The 21,578-nt window shown below is 43.2% G+C and overlaps 1 protein-coding gene across 2 annotated transcripts; it reads right to left on the reverse strand.

The window, feature by feature from the left end:
- Nucleotides 1-847: 847 nt before the first annotated feature.
- HAUS2 (HAUS augmin like complex subunit 2) lies at nt 848-21,322 on the reverse strand (the record flags this gene model as incomplete). Of its 2 annotated transcripts, XM_080708223.1 has the most annotated exons (6): nt 848-1,006; nt 4,191-4,299; nt 9,213-9,345; nt 14,874-14,943; nt 15,935-16,027; nt 21,230-21,322. In XM_080708223.1, 6 exons carry the CDS (start codon nt 21,320-21,322, stop codon nt 848-850), a joined length of 657 nt encoding a protein of 218 aa, XP_080564349.1. The 2 variants fall into 2 exon arrangements, with proteins under 2 accessions (XP_080564349.1, XP_080564350.1); XM_080708224.1 differs by lacking the exon at nt 15,935-16,027.
- Nucleotides 21,323-21,578: the final 256 nt, after the last annotated feature.

Below are 21,578 nucleotides of genomic sequence, written 5' to 3' on the forward strand. Positions count from 1 at the left end.
CAGAATGCCCCTGAGTTCCATTCCCAGTACCACAAAACAAAGAAAGATAGAAAGAAAGAAAGAAAGAAAGAAAGAAAGAAAGAAAGAAAGAAGCCAGCCATGTGCATAGGGTTCAGTACTTGGAAGGCTGAGACAGGAAGATTGCAGGCCAGCCTCAGCAAATAAGCAAGAGAGTCTTAGCGACTTAGTGAGACCCTATTTCAAAAGAAAAAATAAAAAGGGTAGAGGATATAACTCAGAGGTAGACTGCCCCTGAGGTCAACACCAGTACTAAAAACAAACAAACAAAAAAAGTAGAATAAAAATATATGCAAAGCATCCAGGTGTGGTGGCGCACACTTGTAATTCCCACGCTTGGGAGGTCGAGACAGGAGGTTTGAAGCCAGCTTTAGCTGGCTTAAAAGACCCTGTTTCCAAATAACATATAAAATAGGTCTGGGAGTGTAGCCCGGAGGTAAAAAGCCTCTGGGTTCCATCCCCAGTGCCACCAAAAAAAAAAAAAAAAAAAAAAAAATATATATATATATATATATATATATGATATATATATTACATATGCATATATATGCATTTTTATATATGTATATGTGTGTGTGTGTGTATATATATGTATATGCAAAACAAAGGAAAAACTCAATTTGGTCCTAATGACCCTGAAATCTTGGTATTCCAATATAAAGACGGATATTGTTTCAGTACTGCCAGCAGCAAAGCCTATAAATAACCATGTCACAATCAACTAGAAAAGGACTTTATATGACTATATACAATTAAAGAAAAATAAAGTTGATGATCACTTGGCATTAATAGTCTGGACTTGACCTTTAGAAGTAAAAGGTAACTCCTTTTACTTGTTTATGTCTTGTTTATGAAGGTAATTTTCTTCAGCTAACATCTTGGGGATACAAGATGAAACTTCCTTTTGTTGTCCTCGCCACTTGAGTATATTCTCTGCCAGTTCTTCCGTCTCAGTTACCAAAATATCCATCTCGGCTAAAGCTTTGCTCTGTAACATTTGAAAAAAAGGGAAAATTGAGAAGTGTATCATTAATTCATAATCATTATATCACAAATGGTAATGACACCAAAAGTTAACACCTGGACCTTTTCCAGCCCTTTATTGTGAAAGTTGGCTAAAATTGTGCACATCCCTTCTTACAGTACATACCTTCGCTATGTGAGGTCACCCTCTTTTGTAATCGATGACCAACTGATGAAGACGACCCTCACTCGCCATGAGAGCTGTCCTAACCTCCTTCCTGAACGCAGCCCTGTTACAGGCCACTGGCACTGTTCATCTGAATGCACATTCAGCGTCCTAACTCGACTTAACTGCAATCCACCAAGGTGGTACACACTTGCAATCCCAATACTTGGGAGGCTGAGCTGGAGGACTGCAGGCTGAGAAAGCGCAGTTCAGAAACCCAGTGAGACTCTCAGTACACTAGCAAGACCCTGTTTGAAAAAAAAATTTTTTCTTTAAAGGGATATGGATGTAGCTTGAAGGAAAATGCCTCTGAGTTCAATCCCCATACCATACACAAAAAAGTAAAAAACAAATTTAAGAAGAGACCTCAGCCAGGCATGGTGGCACACGCTTGTAATCTCAGTACTTGGGAGGCTAAGACAAAGGACTGCAGGTTTGCAGCCAGCCTCAGTAAGGCCCTCCACAACTCAGTGAAACCCTATTTCAAAATAAAGAATAAAAAGTAGGGCTGGGGGTATAGCTCAGAGGTTGAATGCCCCTGGATTCAATCCCTAGTATTATGGGGAAAAAAAAAAAAAAAAAAAAAGGAAAGAAAGAAGAAAAGAAAATCAGACTAAGAACTTAACATTTTGCTATCAAGTCCTGGGGAGCTGTGGTGTTTTGTTTTCTCTTTTAGTGGAGGGCACAGAGGAATGACTTGGTCAGAACTGTGCCTTCATCATGTAGAAAATATGAATACAAACCCTAAGCTTTGCTACTCAGTATGGGGTGGAGTGTCCCCACCACCTGGGACTTCTGAGAAGCAGACTGGCAGGGCCGGGCGGGATCAGTGGCAGAGCACCTCGCCTCTCTTCTCCACACCGATGCTCTTGAGAGGCCATCACGGCAGCATAGAAAGACAGTGAAAAGAGAGCCAGGAACTTTTAAAGACTTTCTATACTCCATCCTAACCCTAACCCCCACCCAAGAAGTAATCCCTCCATTCTCTGTGCTCTATCAGTAGAGAGCATCTCTTTACAATTTTATGCTATACTTATTATGCAAATATAATATGTAAAGTAGAAAACATGCATTTTATAACCATCTTATCAAACTCTTAAGAATCTGAGGGCTGAGATCAATTATATCTCTCTTTCACAATAAAGGTAGCATAGCCTTTGTAACAATGAAAATAACACGTTTATTTATTAAATGTGGAAATAATTCATTAAAATAATTTTTTTTTTTTTTTGCTGGTACTGGGGGTGGAACCCAGAAGCTTTCTACCTCTGGGCTATACTCCCAGACCTTTTTATATTTTTATTTGAAAACAGGGTTTCACTAAGTTGCTGAGAGCCTAAGTAGCTGAGGCTGGCTTCGAACCTGTGCGATCCTCCTGTCTCAGCCTCCCAAGCGCAGGGATTACAAGCGTGAGCCACCACGCCCAGCTCATTAAAATAATTTCTAAAGAAGAATATGTAAAAGTATTGTAAAAGAGAAGACACTTCTTGATTTTTAAAAATAATTAGCTCGGCCGGGCGTGGTGGCACACGCTTGTAATCCCAGCATTTGGGAGGCTGAGACTGGAGGATCGTGGTTCGTGGACAGCTTCAGCTATTTAGTGAGGCCATCCACAACTCAGTGAGACCCGGTTTCAAAATAAAGAATAAAAAATAGGGCAGGGGGTGTAGCTTGGAGGTTAAATGCCCCTGGGTTCCATCCCCAGACCCACAAAAAAAAAAAAAAAAAAAAAAAAAAAAAAAAAAAAAAAAAAATTAGCTCAAGCCTGGCGTGGTGGAGCACTCTTGTAATCACCGTGCTTGGGAGGGTAAGACAGGAGGATTGCACAAGTTCAAAGTCAGCCTCAGCTACTTAGTGAGGCTCTCAGCAACTTAGTGAGACCCTGTTTCCAAATAAAGTATAAAAAAGGTCTGGGAGTATAGCTCAGAGGTAAAGCCCCTGAGTTCCACCCCCAGTACCACAAAAAACAAAAAAGGAAAGCTCAAACCAGGCGTGGTGCCACACACCTGTAACCCACTACTGGGAGGTTAGGCAGGAGGCCACGGCTTCAAGACCAGCCTCAGCAGCTCAGACAGACTGTAAGCGACCTCACAAGACTTACTCCTTTTGTGCTTGTGTGCATGGCACTGGGGATTGAACCTGGGGCATTCTACCTCTGAGCTAAACCTCCAGTCCTTTTTTTTTTTACTTTTTGTTTTGAAACAGGGTCTCTATAAGGTGCTGAGGCTGGTCTCAAACTTGTGATCTTCCTGTCTCAGCCTCCCAAGTACTGAGATTACAGGAATGTGCCACCACGCCTGGTTGACTTCGTTTCAAAGTAAAAAATGAAAACGGCTGGGAGTGCAGCCTGAAGGTAGAATGGCCCTGGGTTCAATCCTTAGTAACACACACAAATTTAATTAATTTTGTTAATTAAAAATTTAAACAAGCGAGGCATGGTGGCACACACTTGTAATCCCAGTGATTGGGAGGCTGAGACAGGAGGATCGCACAGGTTCAAAGCCAGCCTCAGCTACTGAGTGAGGCTCTCAGCAATTTAGCAAGACCCGGTTTCCAAATAAAAAATAAAATAAAATAGGGCTGGGAGTATAGCTCAAAAGTAAAATGCCTCTGAGTTCCATCCCCAGCAGAACACAGAGAAACACACACACACACACACACACACACACACACACACACACACACAGCTGATCACACACACACAGCTGATCAGCCGGGCGTGGTGACGCAAGCTTGTAATCCTAGCATTTGGGAGGCTAAGACAGGAGGATAGAGGTTTGTGAACAGCCTCAGCTACTCAGTGAGGCCCTGTTTCAAAAAATAGGGCAGGGGGTGTAGCTCAGAGGTCAAATGCCCCTGAGGTCCATCCCCAGACCTGAAAAAAAAAAAAAACAAAAACCCAATATGGCCTCCAAAAAGGTAAACAAGTACATATTTGAGATTCTAACATAAGGGGACTAAAGAAAATTATATTAATACTCACCATTTTCTTTAGATTTGCATCTAAATGAGGGATATTTCTAATTGTTTCAAGATGGGTTTCCAATTTCTCAATGAAAGTCACAGCCAACTCCAGCAATTGTACCATACATCTAAGAGAGAAAAATTTCCATGAATTTTAATTTCTTTCTTTCTTTCTTTCTTTCTTTCTTTCTTTCTTTCTTTCTTTCTTTCTCTCTTTCTCTCTCTCTTTCTTTCTTTCTTTCTTTCATGGTACATGGGGTGGAACCCAGGGGCTTTTCTACCTCTGAGAGCTTCACTCAAAAGTTAAGGCTGCTTCAAACCTGGGCGATCCTCCTGTCTCAGCCTCCCAAGCGCTGTGATTACAAGCCTTCACCACCACTCCCAGCCTGTTTCTTTTAATTAGGACTTTTATTTGAAATAAGAGAATTACAAGTAACCTAATGAGTCAGTAATAATGTTACTGTATTCATGGAAATACCAGTGAAGAAAAGTGTCCTTCTCTTTCACTTTAAGCAAGACTTGTCATCCAGACAGGAAAACAGAAAGACACACTAACGGTCGTATCTGGACCCAAGCTAATAAAAGACAACCCTCAATGGCCACGAGCCTCATACTAGAAAGCTCCCTAAATCCATCCTGGCGCAGCGGTACGTGCTATAAACCCAGAAACCAGGAGGCCGAGGCAGGAGGACCACGAGCTCGAGGCCAGCCTGTGCAATTTTTTTTTTTTTTGGTGGTACTGGGGTTCCTGGAAGCCCTCCTTCCTCCGGGCTACACTCCCAGACCTATTTTATATTTTTGAAACAGGGTCTCTTATGCCAGCACTGCTGGCTTCGAACCTGCGCGATCCTCCTGTCTCCGCCTCCCAAGCGCGGGGATTACAAGCGTGCGCCACCACGCCCGGCGAGCCTGTGGAATTTTGAGATCCTCTCTCAAAATTAAAAAAATACTAATAAAAAATTAAAAGGCATGGGGTTGTAACTCAGTGATAAAGTGCTTCTAGTTTCAATCTCCAGTACAGTGCTGGGTGGATGGGGGTCCTCATTCTATTTCAAAATACTATTTCTCAGTGAAGACTGAAGACAATAAGGATAAATATACTACAGTGAAATAGTCATTACATAAAACTACTCTCAATTTTCGCATAAGAAAAATGCTCAGTTTTTCTTTGATGTCGTATAATATACTATTAGCCATGCATGGTAGTGCATGCCTGTAATCTCACTACTTGAGAGGCTAAGAAAAGAGAATGCAGGTTCGAGTCCAGCCTCAGCAACTCTGTGGGGGCCTTCCATAACTTGGTGAGACCCTGTTTCCAAATTAAAAAAATAAAATAGGGCTGAGGGTGTAGCTCAGAGGTAAAATGCCTCTGGGTTCAATCTCTAGTCACACACACACACACACACACACACACACACACTACATGTTAATGGTTAGATACTGAATACAGCCACAAGAATGAAATTTTGTATATCTATTATTTTACTACAAAAGAAAGAATTCCCAGCTACTTGGGAAGCTGAGGGAGGAGACTAAGGTCAAGGCCAGCCTGGGCAACATAGCTAGACCCCCCATCTCAAAAATAGAGAAGACACTGGTTTGTTTAATGTCAGCCAGTGAAGCAGTGGTAGAGAAAATACGATTCCCAGATGCTTTCTTTACCGTTTTATTTTTATTTCTTATTAATCACAGCCTAGACCTTCAATGGATACTTATTCCTAGGATGAAGAGAAAAAAAATGATCTCAATAATCTCCATACTATGGACTGGGAACCTGAAGCAAGATAGAACCATCGGCTCAAGACACTGAGGCATTTGACAGGAAAAGTGAGACGGAAGTCCAGATCCAGCTTCTTCTTCTCTTTCTCTGCTTTCTTTTTTTTCTTTTGTGGTACTGGGGATCAAAGCCAGGGGATTCAACCTCTAAGCTCCTTTTTATTCTTTAAAAAAAAAAAAGCTAGCCGGGCGTGGTGGCGCACGCTTGTAATCCCCGCGCTTGGGAGGCGGAGACAGGAGGATAGCGCAGGTTCGAAGCCAGCCGCGCTGGCGTAAGAGACCCTGTTTCAAAAATATAAAATAGGTCTGGGAGTGTAGCCCGGAGGAAGAAGGGCTTCCAGGAACCCCAGTACCACCAAAAAAAAAAAACAAACCAAAAAAAAAAAAAAGCTCTTTTTTTAGGGCCTATCTTAAGTAGCTGAGGCTGGCTGTGCACCCACCCTCCTTCTGTCTCAACTTCCCAAGTACTGGGATTACAAGCATTTGTTTGATATATATATATATATATATTCTGCAGTACTGGGCATGGAACCCAGGGGCATTCTACCTCTGAGCTATATCCCTAGCCCTACTTTGTTATTCTTTATTTTGAAACAGAATCTTACTGAATTGCAAAGGGCTTAAGAAGCTAAGGTTGTCCATGAACTTGGATCCTCCTGTCTCAGCCTCCCAAATGCTGAGATTACAAGGATGCACCACCACGCCTGGCTTTTATTTTATTACATTTTATGTGTGTGTGGGGGTACTGGGTATTGAAACCTAGGGTACTGTATATCTAAGCTATACCTCCAGTCATATTTTATTTTATTTATTTTTGGTACTGAATATAGAACCCTGGGGTGTTCTGCCTCCTAGCTACATCCCAGAACTTTTTAACTTTTGTTTTGAAACAGGGTCTCATTGAGTTTTGAGAGTCTTGCTGCCAAGGGCTGTCTAAGAATGCACACTGAGATTATCTTCTTGGACTGGCTCAGTTTGAATACACAGTATTTGGCTGGGTGATATTTCTCTGCAAGCAATTCCAAGGGGCCTGGAGTAATCTTGAGTGTGGTCTCAATGGTGTCTCCAGTCAGGAATGTATATCCCTCCTTCCTCCAAGCTTGCCACGTGTCTGCCTCACTCACCTTTATCATAACGCATGGCAATTGTTAATTTCTGTGTTTAACTTTTCTGGTGCCTTGTCTAAAGTTTCTATAAAAGTAAGGTGCTAGCCGGGCGTGGTGGCGCACGCTTGTAATCCCCGTGCTTGGGAGGCTGAGACAGGAGGATCGCACAGGTTTGAAGCCAGCCTCACCTACTTAGTGAGGCTCTCAGCAACTTAGTGAGATCCTGTTTCCAAATAAAGTATAAAAAAGGTCTAGGAGTATAGCCTGGAGATAGAAAGCCTCTGGGTTCCACCTCCAGTACCACAAAAACAAAAAAACGGTCTTGCTAAATTACTGTGTACTGGCCTCTAACTTGATATTCTCCTTTTTAATCTGTTCTTTTATTTATGTTTTTGAAGGGGGGAGCTGAGGATGCCTCTGAGCTACATCCTCAGCCTATTTTACTTTGAAAAAGGATCTTGCTAATTTACCATGCTCTGGCCTCAAACCAATGATAGATACCTCTGCCTCAGTCTCCCAACTACTGGAATTATAGGCATGAACTATGATGCCCAGCTGGGTTTCCCTCTTTTTTTTTTTTTTTTTTTTTGATGATACTGGAGGTGAAACCCAGGGCCATTTTTGTCCTTTTATTTTTACTATTTATTTATTTATTTATTTATTTATTTATTTAGTGGTACTGGTGTTCCTGGAAGCCCTTCTACCTTTGGGCTACACTCCCAGACCTACTTTTTTTTAAATTTGGAAACAGGGTCTCTTAAGCCAGCACGGCTGGCTTCGAACCGGCGTGATCCTCCTGTCTCCACCTCCCAAGCCTCCCAAGCGCGGGGATTACAAGCATGCGCCACCACACCCCAGCATCGTCTTTTTATTTTTTTAAACAGGGTCTCACTGAGTTGCAAAGGGCCTCGCTAAGTAGTTGAGGCTGTCTGCGAACCCCGATCCTCCGGTCTCCACACCTGAATGCTGAGATTAAAAGCATGTGCCACCACGCCTGGCTGGTTTTCCCTCTTTTAACTGACATTTATTATCTTTTCTTAAAATCTGTCTATGTTAAACACCTCCAACAAAACTTTTATTATAGGTAACATTTACTTTACAGAAAACAATCCATACATAATAAAAACAATTTTTACCCAACTTGCTACATGTATAGATCTAATTTTTTTCATTAAAGTCATAATTTATAATTCTCAAAATACAACAGGCAGCTGGGCATGGTGGCACATGCTTGTAATCCCAGCATTCAGGAGGCTGAGACAGGAAGATTGCATTTTGCGGCCAGCCTCAGCTACTTAGTGAGGCCCTCCACAACTCAGTGAGACCCTGATTCAAAATAAAGAATAAAAGCTGGACTTGGTAGTGCACCCTTGTAATCCCAGCATTCGGGAGGCTGAGACTGGAGGATCATGGTTCGTAGACAGCCTCAACTACTTAGTGAGGTCCTCTGCAACTCAGTGAGACATGGTTTCAAAATAAAGAATTAAAAAAAAAAATAGTGCAGAGGGTGTAGCTCGGAGGTCGAATGCCCCTGGGTTCCATCCCCAGACACACACACACACACACACACACACACACACACACACACACACAGACAAATAAATAAAATAAAATAAAAAAATAGGGCTGGGGTGAAGCTCAGAGGTAGAATGCCCCTGGGTTCTACCCTCAGTAATGCAAAATTATATATATATATATATATATATATATATATATATATATATATATATATATATTTTAACCATAACTATAATTCTTTTAAAGCAAAGAAATTTCTTTCTGCTTTTATATATCAATATTAACAAAGCATGCCGTGCACGGTGGCGCATGCTTGTAATTCCAGCATTCAGGAGGCTGAGACTGGAGGATAGTGGTTTGCATACAGCCTTAGCTACTTAGTGAGGCCCTCTGCAACTTAGTGAGACCCTGTTTCCAAATAAAGACTAAAAAATAGGGCAAGGGGTGTAGCTCAGAGGTTAAATGCCCCTGGGTTCCATCACCAGACCTGCAAAAAAAAAAAAAAAAATATATATATATACACACACACACACACACACACAGCAATCAAGAACATATTATTTCATGAACTATGCTACAAAGTAACTAGCAGTTTAAACATGCTGAATACTCATATCTGCCCCTCAGCCCCTCAGTCTGACCTGTGATGAACAGCTTCCATAGGCAGGTCTCCCTGGCACATGGGTCTGGCCAGTCTTTGCCTGAGGGCCCTCTTCTCTCTGAGCACTGCTTCCAGATGACTGTTCATGCTTTGCAGAGTATCACATTTTTGAGCTACACAAACCAGGAATATTACTTACAGTTAGCAATCGGACAAGTACATTTGAAATAATTTCTTCTTTCACTTGATAACATCAATGCCAAGACCAGCCCAAAGCCAGGCATGACGGCACAGGCCTGAATACCAGCACTCAGGAAGCTGGGCAAGAGAGTCACTTGAGATAAGAAGTTCAAGCCAGCCTGGGCAACACAGACCCCACCACAAAAGAAAACAAGGAAAGGGAAAAGTCGTCAGCCATGGTGGCTCATGTCTAATAACCCCAGCTACTGAGTCAGGAAGATCCTAAGTTAGAGGACATCTAGGTGACTGATACTGCCACAAAGTAATTTTTTTCTAATTTCTTTTTTTCAGATGAAAGGCGTAGGGAGGCTCTCAGTGGTGGAGTGCCTGCCTGAGACCACGGGTTGACAGGAAGGAAGGAGATGAGGGAAAGAGGCACAGAGGGAAGAAAGAAGAAACAATCCCTTAATAATCCCTCTAAATATACCTCCTTTGCTCTCCCTAATACCAATACCAATTTTATTTTCAATTTCTTTCTCTTACTTTTCCTACTGACAACCAAGTCTAGTGATAAATTGTTTCTCAACTCTACTCGGGTTTATAGCCAGAGCCATATTCTTGACATGAATTCTCTTTTGCTTTCCTGCCTCTCTAATATTATACAGGGAACATTTAAAAACAGGCACCAGGCATGCACCACCACATCCAGCAAAGTTTGAATTTTTCAAATTAAAATTTTTATTTTTTTATTTTTTTTCTTTTGGTGGTGCTGGGGTTCCTGGAAGCCCTTCTACCTCCGGGCTACACTCCCAGACCTATTTTTACATTCTTATTTGGAAACAGGGTCTCCTAAGCCAGCGCACGCGGCTGGCTTCGAACCTGCGCGGTCCTCCTGTCTCTGCCTCCCAAGCGCGGGGATTACAAGCGTGCGCCACCACGCCCGGCTCAAATTAAAATTTTTAAAAGGGGTAGTTAGTACTCATTAACCAAAGTCTGGTGAAAATTCTGAGATAATCAGTAATACCTTGCCAGATGACTGCCAGGTACAAAACCAGCCTTAGCAAATTAGTGAGAATCTCAACAACTTAGCGAGACCTGTTTCCAAATTAAATACAGAATAGGGCCTGTAGGCATCCTCAGTAACACACACACACACACACACACACACACACACACACACACACACTAAATAAATCCAAGCTTACAGAATGTGTTTTGTTATTTTGGTACTGGGGGTTGAACCCAAGGGCACTCCACCTCTAAGTTACACCCCTGGCCCATTTTGTTTTTTTTCAATTTTGAAACAGGGTCTCACTAAATTGCAGAGGGCCTCGCTAAGTTGCTGAGGCTGGCCATGAACCTGCAATCCTTCTGTCTCAGCCTCCCAAGTACTGGGATTACAAGTGTGCACCACCATACCTGGCTCCAGAAAAGGTTTTATAAAATTCAGTGAATTCAACTGATAGTAAGAAAGCATAATCTTTTACCATTAAAAAGATGTGTTTCAGCTGAGTGTGGTGGCGCACGCTTGTAATCCCCATGCTTAGGAGGCTGAGACAGAAGGATCGTGCAAGTTCAAAGCCAGCTTCAGCTGGCTTAAGAGACCCTGTTTCCAAATAAAATATAAAATAGGGCTGAGAGAAGCCGGGCGTGGTGGCGCACACTTGTAATCCCAGTATTTGGGAGGCTGAGACTGGAGGATCACGGTTCGAGGACAGCCTCAGCTACTTAGTAAGGCCCTTCGCAATTCAGTGAGACCCTGTTTCAAAAAATAAAGAATAAAAAATTGGGCAGGGGGTGTAGCTCGGAGGTCAAATACCTCTGGGTTCCATCCCCAGACCCGAAAAAAAAAAAAAAAAAAAAAAAAGGGCTGTGAGTTTAGCCTGGAGGTAGAAGGCCCCTGGGTTCCATCCCCAGTACCACCAAAAGAAAAAAAAGATGTGTTTCCACCGGGCATGGTGGCACATACTTGTAATCCCAGCCTTTGGGAGGCTAAGATGGGAGGATCACAGTGTGCAGCCAGCCTCAGCTACTTAGTGAGGCCCCTTTGCAACTCAGTGAGACCCTATTTCAAAATAAAGAATAAAAAATAGGGCTGGGGGTGTAGCTTGGAGGTAGAATGCCCCTGAGTTCCATCCCAGTACTGCAAAAAAGGAAAAAAAAAAGTGTTTCTAAAGAATCAGAATATTAGCCTGGTGGCACACACTTGTAATCCCAGCATTCGGGAGGCTGAGACCAGAGGATCGTGGTCCACAGACAGCCTCAGGTACTTAGTGAGGCCCTCTGCAACTTAGTGAGATCCTCTTTCAAACTAAAGAATAAGCTGGGCGTGGTGGTGCACGCTTGTAATCCCCGCGCTTGGGAGGCTGAGACAGGAGGATCGCACAGGTTTGAAGCCAGCCTCAGCTACTTAATGAGGCTCTCAGCAACTTAGTGAGACCCTGTTTCCAAATAAAAATATAAAATAGGTCTGGGAGTATAGCCCAGAGGTAGAAGGCTTCTGGGTTCCACCCCCAGTACCACCAAAATAAAACAAAACAAAACAAAAAACTAAAGAATAAAAAATGGGGCAGGGGCCGGGCGTGGTAGCGCATGCTTGTAATCCCAGCACTTGGGAGGCTGAGATAGGAGGATCCCACAGGTTTGAAGTCAGCCTTAGGTACTTAGTGAGGCTCTCAGCAACTTAGTGAGATCCTGTTCCCAAAATAAAGTAAAAATAGGTCTGAGAATATAGCCCGGAGGCAGAAAAGCCCCTGGGTTCCACCCTCAGTACCAAAAAAAAAAAAAAAGGCAGGGGGTGTAGCTTAGAGGTCAAATGCCCCTGGGTTGCATCCCCAGAACCCCTCCACACACACACTCACTACATTCTCTTACATAATTATAGTAAACTGTGAAATTCAAATTTTTTCAGAAAATTTAACATTAATACAACATATATATATATATATTTTTTTTAATTAATTAATTAATTTTTTTTTTTGCGGGTTTGGGGATGGACCCAAGGGCATTGGACCTCCGAGCTAATACCCCCTGCCCTGTTTTTTATTCTTTATTTTGAAACACGGTCTCACTGAGTTGCAGAGGGCCTCACTAAGTAGCTGAGGCTGTCCGCGATCCGCCATCCTCCGGTCTCAGCCTCCCGCCGAATGCTGGGATTACAAGCGTGTGCCACCACGCCCGGCTTAACCAATATTTAATACAGCCTCCCCCCCCACCCCAAGAGACTGGGAATTGAATGCAGGGACATTCTACTTCTGAGCTACACTCCCAACCCTATTTATTTATTTATTTATTTATTTATAATTTTTTGGTACTGAGGGTTGAATCCAGAGGCATTCTACCTTCAAGTTACACCCCCAGCCCAACATTATTCATTTGGAAACAGGGTCTCACTAGGTTGATGAGAATCTTACTATCTGCTGTCCTCAAACCAGCGATCCTCTCATCTCAGCCTCCCAAATACAGGGATTACAGGCATGCGCCGCCACACGTGGCCTTTTTTGGTATGGTGCTAGGGATGGAACCCAGGGGCATTATATCTCTGAGATACCACCCCCCCAGCCTGATTTTTTATTCTTTAATTTGAAACAGGGTCTCACTAAATTGTGAGGGCCTCACTAAGTAGCTGAGGCTGGTCGGAACCCAGATCCTCCTGTCTCAGCCTCCCAAGTACTGGGATGACAAGCGTGCACCACCATGCCCAGTTTAATACAGCCAATATTTAAACACCACAAAATGTCCCAATAATGTCCTTTATAGGAAAAGGTTTTTCTGGTCAACACTCAGTCCGTCACACGGTGCTTTGGTTGTCCTGTCCCTTTAGGCTCCTCTACCTGGAGAGTTCTTCAGCCACTGCCTTCTCCCGTTCTCAGGCCCTGAGGACCTCGACGCTTTGGATGTGGCTTGAGTGTATCCCCCAAGGGTTCAATCTGCTGGGAACCTGATCCGCAGGGTGGAGGCACCGGGAGGTGGCGTGGAACCTTTCAGAAGTAGGTTACTGAGGGCACTGATTCCCAGGACGTAGTTCTTAGGCTCTCCTGTAAGTGTCACAGTGATGCTTGCCATGTGATCGCCACGTCCTCCCAAGTGCTCCACCACGGCCGCCATCCGCCATGAGACCTCACCACAGCAGAGCCATGGCCATGCCCTTGATTCGCCCCAACCATAAGCGATATAAACCGTTTTACATATTTCCTAGCCTCAGATATTTTATTACAGCAACAAATAACAGTAATAAAGGAGACAAGCAGGTAACTTCCTACGCTATCTGTATCGACAGTCAAGTCTGCAAACTTGTATTTTTTTTTTCCCAGTATGGATTACTGAACCCAGGGGCATTCTACCTCTGAGCTACACCCCTGCAGTCCAATTTTATGTTTTTTTTGAAACAGGGTCTTGCTAAGTTGAGAGTCTCACTACTTGCTGAGACTGTTCTCAAACCTGCAATCCTCCTGTCTCAGCCTCCCAAGTACAGGGAATACAGGCATGCGCCATCACGCCTAGCTCTATTCTTTATTTATTCTTTTTAATTTTTTTTTTTTTTTTTTTTTTTTTTTTGGTGGTACTGGGGTCCTGGAAGCCCTTCCACCCCGGGCTACACTCCCAGACCTATTTTTTTTTTTTTTAAACAGGGTCTCTTAAGCCAGCACGGCTGGCATTGAACCTGCGCGATTCTCCTGTCTCCGCCTCCCAAGTGCAGGGATTACAAGCGTGCGCCACCACGCCCGGCTTCTTTTTAATTTTTTATTGGTGTATTTTAGTCATATCTCTTAGTGGCTGATAAATGACTTGTGTAGACATACACGCACACATCACCAATTAGCCCTTACCCAATCCCCACTCCTTCCCATGCTTGGCTTAGTGACTGACCTTAATATGTTTAAGTACATCATGTGCTTTAGAGACTTTCCCTCTTCCCCCTCCCATCCCCTCAGGTCACCTTATTTGCTCCTCTATAGGATCTCCTTCTTCATCTAGAGTTCCTCCTGTTACCCATTTCTCCCTAGCTTTCACATATTAGGGAAAGCATCCGACTTCTTATTTTTTGTGACTGTCTATTCTTTTTTTTTGTTTCCTTTGAGGTACTGGGGATGGAACCCAAGGACATTCTACCTCTGAGCTACACTTCCAGCCCTATTTTTTAGTCCTTTTTATGTTTGAAACAGGGTCTGAGTTGCGAAGGGCCTAAGTAGTTGAGGCTGTCCACAAACCGTGATCCTCCTGTCTCCCTGCCTATTTATTTTGAAACAGGGTCTCACTAAGTTGTGGAGGACCTCACTAGTAGCTGTGGCCGGCCACAAACCTGCGATCCTGTCTCAGCCTCCCAAGTACTGGGATTATAGGCGTGCACCACCATGCCCAGCAGAACTTGTATATGACCATAAAAATAAAAGACTGTGAGCTATGGGGCAATAACTGGAAAAACTATAGAACATCATAATTTTGTTGCCTGGTCCTTGTTTTATAGTAATCTGAGAAAAAGCTGAAATTCCAAGGATTACCCAGTTAACCAACCACTTACCCAAATAGAAAGGATGAACAATATCTGTTGTATCATTTTCTAGTTTCAGAAGTTCAATTTCCAGGTTTTTCTACATTAGGAACAAAAGTAACATTAGGTAATTCAGAGAGTATCCTGATGATAAAGGCTTGAACACTGATTATAACCCATATCACAGGATGATTTTTATGAGCTCAAGTGATTAACTGGGCTAGTAGCCCTTTTGCCACCAGAGAGAAGGGGGAGGGGGAGAGGGAGAGGGAGAGAGTTAGTTTTACTGGGGGTCTTCTGCTATGTCCTAGCACTATTTTTTAATTTATGTGTGTATTTATTTCTATATTGTGGTACTGGGGATTAAACCCAGGGAGATTCTACCTTCAAGCTATACGTCTAGCCCTATTTTATTCTTTATTTTGAAACAGGATCTCACTAAGTTGTGGAGGGCCTAAATAAGTAGCTGAGGATGGCCACAAACCTATGATCCTCCTGCCTTAGCCTCTCAAGTACAGGGATTACTAGTATGTGCCACCATTTCTGGCTTTATTTTTTATTTTGAAACATGGTCTAAGTTGTAGAAGCCTCACTAAATTGCTCAGGTGGGCTTTGAACTTGTGATCCTTCTGTCTCAGCCTCCCAAATACTAGGATTACAGGCATGTGCTAACATACCTGACTTCCTAATTGTTACTACAATTAACTATTACAATTACTAGTGCTATTAACAACTATAATACCTACCCACTTGTGTGCTAAACACTGTTCTAAGTGTAAAGGAATTGCTATTTGAAGCATTTTAAGTTGGTTTTGTGCTTGTATGTGTGGGTGTTGGGAATTAAACTCAGAGCCTTGAACTAAGCACCAATACTACCTCTACTGTATCTCTAAGGTTTTTTCTTCCTCCTGTAGAAGTAGAAAATGAGCCGGGCGTGGTGGCGCACACCTGTAATCTCAGCATTCGGGAGGCTGTGACCGGAGGATCGTGGTTCACAGCCAGCCTCAGCTACTTCCCCTGGGCTCCATCCCCAGACCCACAAAAAAAAAAAAAAAAAAAAAAGTAGAAATGAGAAGTCCAACGTAATTTACCTGGTATACTTCAGCTTGAGTATCTGTGATCTGCTGTAAGCGGGAGAAGTTCACAAAGCAAGGAGCTATTTTCTTAGATATGTTTAACATCTCCTGATGGTAAATGAATAGAGAAAGCAGAGTATGTCATGAAAAGTTTCTGTGTATAATGGAATAGCATGCCAGTGGGACTAAAAAATGAAGATTATGTCTAGCACTGTTTCTAAACATGAAATACAGAGCAAAACAGTAACAATGTATTTCCTGTTTTTAGAACTTTCATTTTCACAAATGCCTTGCCCAAATATTATAATAATGAAAAGCAAACAAGACAATCATTCTGTACTATTTCTTTTTTTTAGATTTAACTTAATTAATTAATTAATTATTTTGGTGGTACTGGGGTTCCTGGAAGCCCTTCTACCTCCAGGCTATACTCCCAGACCTATTTTATACTTTTTATTTGGAAACAGGGTCTCTTATGCCAGCGAGGCTGGCTTCGAACCTGCGTGATCCTCCTGTCTCCGCCTCCCAAGCGCGGAGATTACAAGAGTGCGCCACCACGCCCGGCGTGTAATATTTCTTAAGGTTACTGATAACTTATCAGAGGATTGTAAAGCTGAGTTTGTGGAGACTCCCCTCTATCCTTACAAATGATTCAAGTCTAGTCTCTCTGACCCTCTGGAATAAAATAAAATGAAATGATAAAGTGATTCCCCTCCCCTTGGAATCATTTACCTGATTCATTAAATGACATCAACCGTATACAAGTCATTCCTACCATCTCTCATCACATTTACAGTTACATAAGAGAACATTTGTGTCCTGGCTTCATGATTCTACTATGACTATGATTATCATTATTATTTTATTTTGGTAGTAAGGATTAAGCCCAGGTATTTTCTACTTCTGAGCTCCACCCCAGCCCTTTTCATTTTTATTAGAAACAGGTCTTACTACATTGATGAGTCTTGCTACATTGCTGAGGCTGTCCTAGAACCTATGATCGTCCTGTTTTAGCCTCTCGAGTATTGGGATTATAGGTATACACCACTATGCCTGGCTCATAATGATTCTTCCATAAAACCTATTCTTTTTAGCCGGGTGTGGTGGCACACACTTGTAATCCTAGAGCTTGGGAGGCTGAGACAGGAGGATCGCACAGGTTCAAAGCCAACCTCAGCTACTTAGTGAAGCTCTCAGAAACTTAGTGAGACCCTGTTTCCAAATAAAACATAAAATAGGTCTGGGAGTATAGCCTGGAGTTTAGAAAAGCCCCCGGATTCCACCCCAAGTACCACCAAAAAAAAAATAAAGTTACTTTTTTAGTGTATGTGTGTGTGTGCGTGTACGCGTGTGTGTGTGTGTGTTGCTGGGGATGGAACGCAGAGGCACTTAACTCTGAACTACACCCCCAGCCCTGTTTTATTTTTTATTTGAAAACAGGTCTCGTAAGTTGCTTGGCAGCCTCACTAAGTTGTTGAGGCTGGCTTTGAACCTCAGATCATCCTGTATCAGCTTACCAAGTACGGGAATTTCAGGCATGTGCCAGCATGCCCGGCTTTTATCTTTTCATTGTATTCTTTTTTGTTAAACTGCCCTCTTAATGCTGCGGGTTATCTTAGAAAAGTGACATTCCTTCTTCATCCGTTGACTTCATCCATAATTTTCTGTATCTTCATCTTTTCTAGAATGTTAGCATAAAGGCCAGTGGCAGTGGCATATGTCTGTAATCCTTGCTATTCAGGAAGCTTAGACAGGAGGCCAACCTGGCCCATATGGAATACTCCATCTCAAAAGAAAACACAACAAGAGGGCTACGGTAGAATGTTAACACGGGAAAGAACTTTTGAAATCATATTTGACCAGGAACTAGGGAACTATACTCCAAGAATTAAATGCAGCCCACTGTCTGTTTTTGTATATGAGCTAAGTGTTCGTTTATTTTTAATTTTTTGGTACTGGGGATTGAACTCAGAGGCATTCAACTCCAAGCTACATCCCAGCCCGATTTCATTTCTCATTTGGAAATAGTATCTCCCTAGATTACTGAGAGCCTTGCTAAGTTGCAGAGGCTGGCTTTAAACCTGTGATCCTTCTGTCTCAGCCTCCCAAGTACTGGGATTAAAAGTGTGTGCTACCATGGCTGGCTTAAGTATGATTTTCATATTTTCAAATGGGAGGGAATCAAGGCACAATATTTTGCAACACATGAAAATGATATAACATTCAAACTTCAGAGTCCAGAAACAAAATTGTATTAGAACACAACTTATCTCATTCACATACACATTATCTCTGGCTGCTTTTACACTCCAACTGCCTAGCTGAATAGCTGCAAGCATCTGGCCTATAAAGCCTCAAATGTTTACTCTCTGGTCCTTCCTAGGAGAAAAAATGCTAAGTGATAACAATTTTTTTTTTTTTTTTGGTGATACTGGGGTTCCTGGAAGCCCTTCTACCTCCAGGCTACACTCCCAGACCCATTTTTACATTTTTATTTGGAAACAGGGTCTCCTAAGCCAGCGCACATGGCTGGCTTCGAACCTGCGCCATCCTCCTGTCTCTGCCTCCCAAGTGCAGGGATTACAACTATGCGCCACCACGCCTGGCCTAAGTGATAACAATTTTTTTGGGGGGTGGTACTGGGGGTGGAACACAGAAGCTTTCTACCTCCGGGCTACACTCCCAGACTATATATCTATATCTATCTATCTATCTATATATATATATATATATATATATTTTTTTTTTTTTTTTTTTAATTTGGAAACAGGGTCTCACTAAGTTGCTGAGAGCATCATTCAGTAGCTGAGGCTGGCTTCGAACCTGTGTGATCCTCCTGTCTCAGCCTCCCAAGCGGGGATTACAAGCGTGCGCCACCACGCCAGGCTTAAGTGATAACAATTTAACAAAGACTTATTGAGGTAGCAACAGATGATGCAGAGATGCATCAAACAAGCTCTGTGCCTTCAAAAAGCTCCTGATAGGAAGGAACCTTACAGACGTTATTAACTGTCAATTGTATTGACCTAAGTTTGAAAAGGCAGCAAAAATGAAACTGGAAATGTTGTTTCCTATGTAGTCACAGAAGACTGTGAGTGCTATACCAAACAATCATAATACAGAAAACAGGAGAAATGGACATTTTCTGGTGAAGCAGTAACAGGACCACAAATAATATGAATTTTAGAAATCTAGCAATAGGTACTATAAAAACTAAAACTAATGGAGAGCCAGGGGCTGAGCAAACAAAGTGGGGAGTGACTGCTCAATGGAGATGGAGTTTCCATTTGAAAATGGTTGTGCAACATGGTGAGTGTACTTACCACCACTGGAATATATATATATATATATATATATATATATATATATATATATATATATATATTTTTTTTTTTTTTTTTTTTTTAATGTGTGCTGAGAATTGAACCCAGGGGCATTTTACCTCCAAGCAAGAACCATCAGTCCTTTTTTTTGTTTGAAACACAGTCTTGGTGAGCGTGGTGGCGCACGTTTATAATCCCAGCATTTGGGAGGTTGAGACAGGAGGATCTGGGTTCATGGACAGCCTCAGCTACTTAGTGAGGCCCTGTTTCAAAATAAAGAAAAAAAAAATAGGGCTGGGGTGTAGCTCAGAGGTGGAATGTCCGATTTCCATCCTCAGTACTGGAAAAAAAAAACCACAAAAAAAAAAACAAAAAAACAAAAAAAACACAGTCTTGTTAAATACTTAAGGGTCTAAGACAGTGAAGCTGGACTCAAATTTGCCATCCTCCTGTCTCACCCTACCAAATACTAGTATTACAGATGTGTGCTACTGTACTCAAATGATCATGTTTTAACATGTCTAAAATAGTGAGGCATGATAGTACACACCTGCAGTTTTAGCTACTTGGGAGGCTGAGGCAAGAGGATTACTCAAGTTTGAATCCAGCTAGGCAAATTAGCAAGACCCTGTTAAAAAAAAAAAAAATCAGCCAGGCAAAGTGGGGCATGTTTTAATTCCAGTACCTGGGAGGCTGAGACAGGAGGATCACAGGTTCATGGCCAGCCTCAGCTATGTAGTAAGGCCCTCTGCAATTTAGTGAGACCCTGTTTCAAATAAAGAATAAAAAAATAGGGCTGGAAGTGTAGCTTGGTTCAATCCCTGGTTCAATCCCCAGTACTGCAAAAAAGACACACACAGCCGGGCATGGTGGCGCACGCTTGTAATCCCCACGCTTGGGAGGCTGAGAAAGGAGGATGGCACGGGTTCAAAGCCAGCCTCAGCTGCTTAGTGAGTTTCTCAGCAACTTAGTGAGACCCTGTTTCCAAATAAAATATAAAAAAGGTCTGGGAGTAAAGCCCGGAGGTAGAAAGCCTCTGGGTTCCACCCCTAGTACCACCAAAAAAAAAAAAAAAAAAAAAAGACAGACAGACAGACACACACACGGAATGTAGCTCAGTGGTATAGAACCCATGGATCCAATCTCCAGTACTCAAAAAAGAAAAGAGAGGTTAAAATAAATTTTACATGCCAGGCATGGCGGTGCACACCTGTAATCCCAGTACTTGGGAGGGTGAGACAGGAGGATTGAAAGTTCTTGGCCACTCTCAGCTACTTAGTGAGGCCTCTGAAGCTTAGTGAGGCCCTGTTTCAAAACTAAGAATAGTCGGGCATGGTGGCTATTGGGAGGGTGAGACAGGAGGATTACAAGTTTGAGGCCTGCATCAGCACTTAGTGACACTCGCAGCAATTTAAGACAGACCCTGTTTCAAAATTAAAAGTAAAGCGCTAAATTAGGTGTAGCTTGGAGGTAGAATGCCCTTGGTTTGATCCCAGTTACTGAAAATAAATTAGGAAATAACTTTTATGTCATGTATTTTTTACCACATTAAAAGAGAACCCTGAGCCGGGCATGGTAGCACACGCTTGTAATCCCAGCATTCGGGAGGCTGAGACAGGAGGATCCCACAGGTTCATGGCCAGCCTCAGCTACTCAGTGAGTCCCTCTGCAACTCAGTGAGACCCTGTTTCAAAATAAACAAAAAATAGGGTTGGCGTGTAGCTCGGAGGTGGAATGCCCCTGGGTTCCATTCCCAGTACCGAAAAAAAAAAAAGTTGTTGCGAATGGTTGTCATAGTTACAAACTAAATCTCCTGAAAGCCTCTCTTACAAAGAACAGAAAGGTCACCGCTGCTAACTGGAGGCGGCTCCCCACACCCCGATCTGCATGCACCTATCCTTCTCCTCCCGCAGCCGGCACCGCCACCACCTCACAGTTCATTTCTGTCGCCACCAGGGGCCTTGATGACGCCGCCGCCCCCACCCACCTGAGTGACCGTCCCCGAGGCCACCAACTGGCTGAGCAGGAGGCCCGCGGCGCTGGGCGCGGACGCCAGGTCCCAGGGGTTGGCGGCGGCCATGGTGCGGGCGCTGGGCTGAGCGGGCGGGCGCAGGCGGGCGCGGCATGATGACGTCACGAGCGGGCCCCGCCGCGAAGCCCCGGAATGCGACCCGGCGCTCGCGGCGCAGGGAATGATGTCACGAGCGCGTCCGGCCGGGCGGAAGCCCTGGAGCGCGTCTCCGGCGCGCTCGACTATGACGTCACGAGGCGTGTCCACAGGGCGGAAACCCTGGAGCGCGTTCTCGGCGCGCGCGGCGCGGGGATGACGTCACGGG

The sequence above is a fragment of the Muscardinus avellanarius genome (assembly GCF_963383645.1).
Source record: "Muscardinus avellanarius genome assembly, chromosome: 12".
Lineage (NCBI taxonomy): Eukaryota > Metazoa > Chordata > Mammalia > Rodentia > Gliridae > Muscardinus > Muscardinus avellanarius.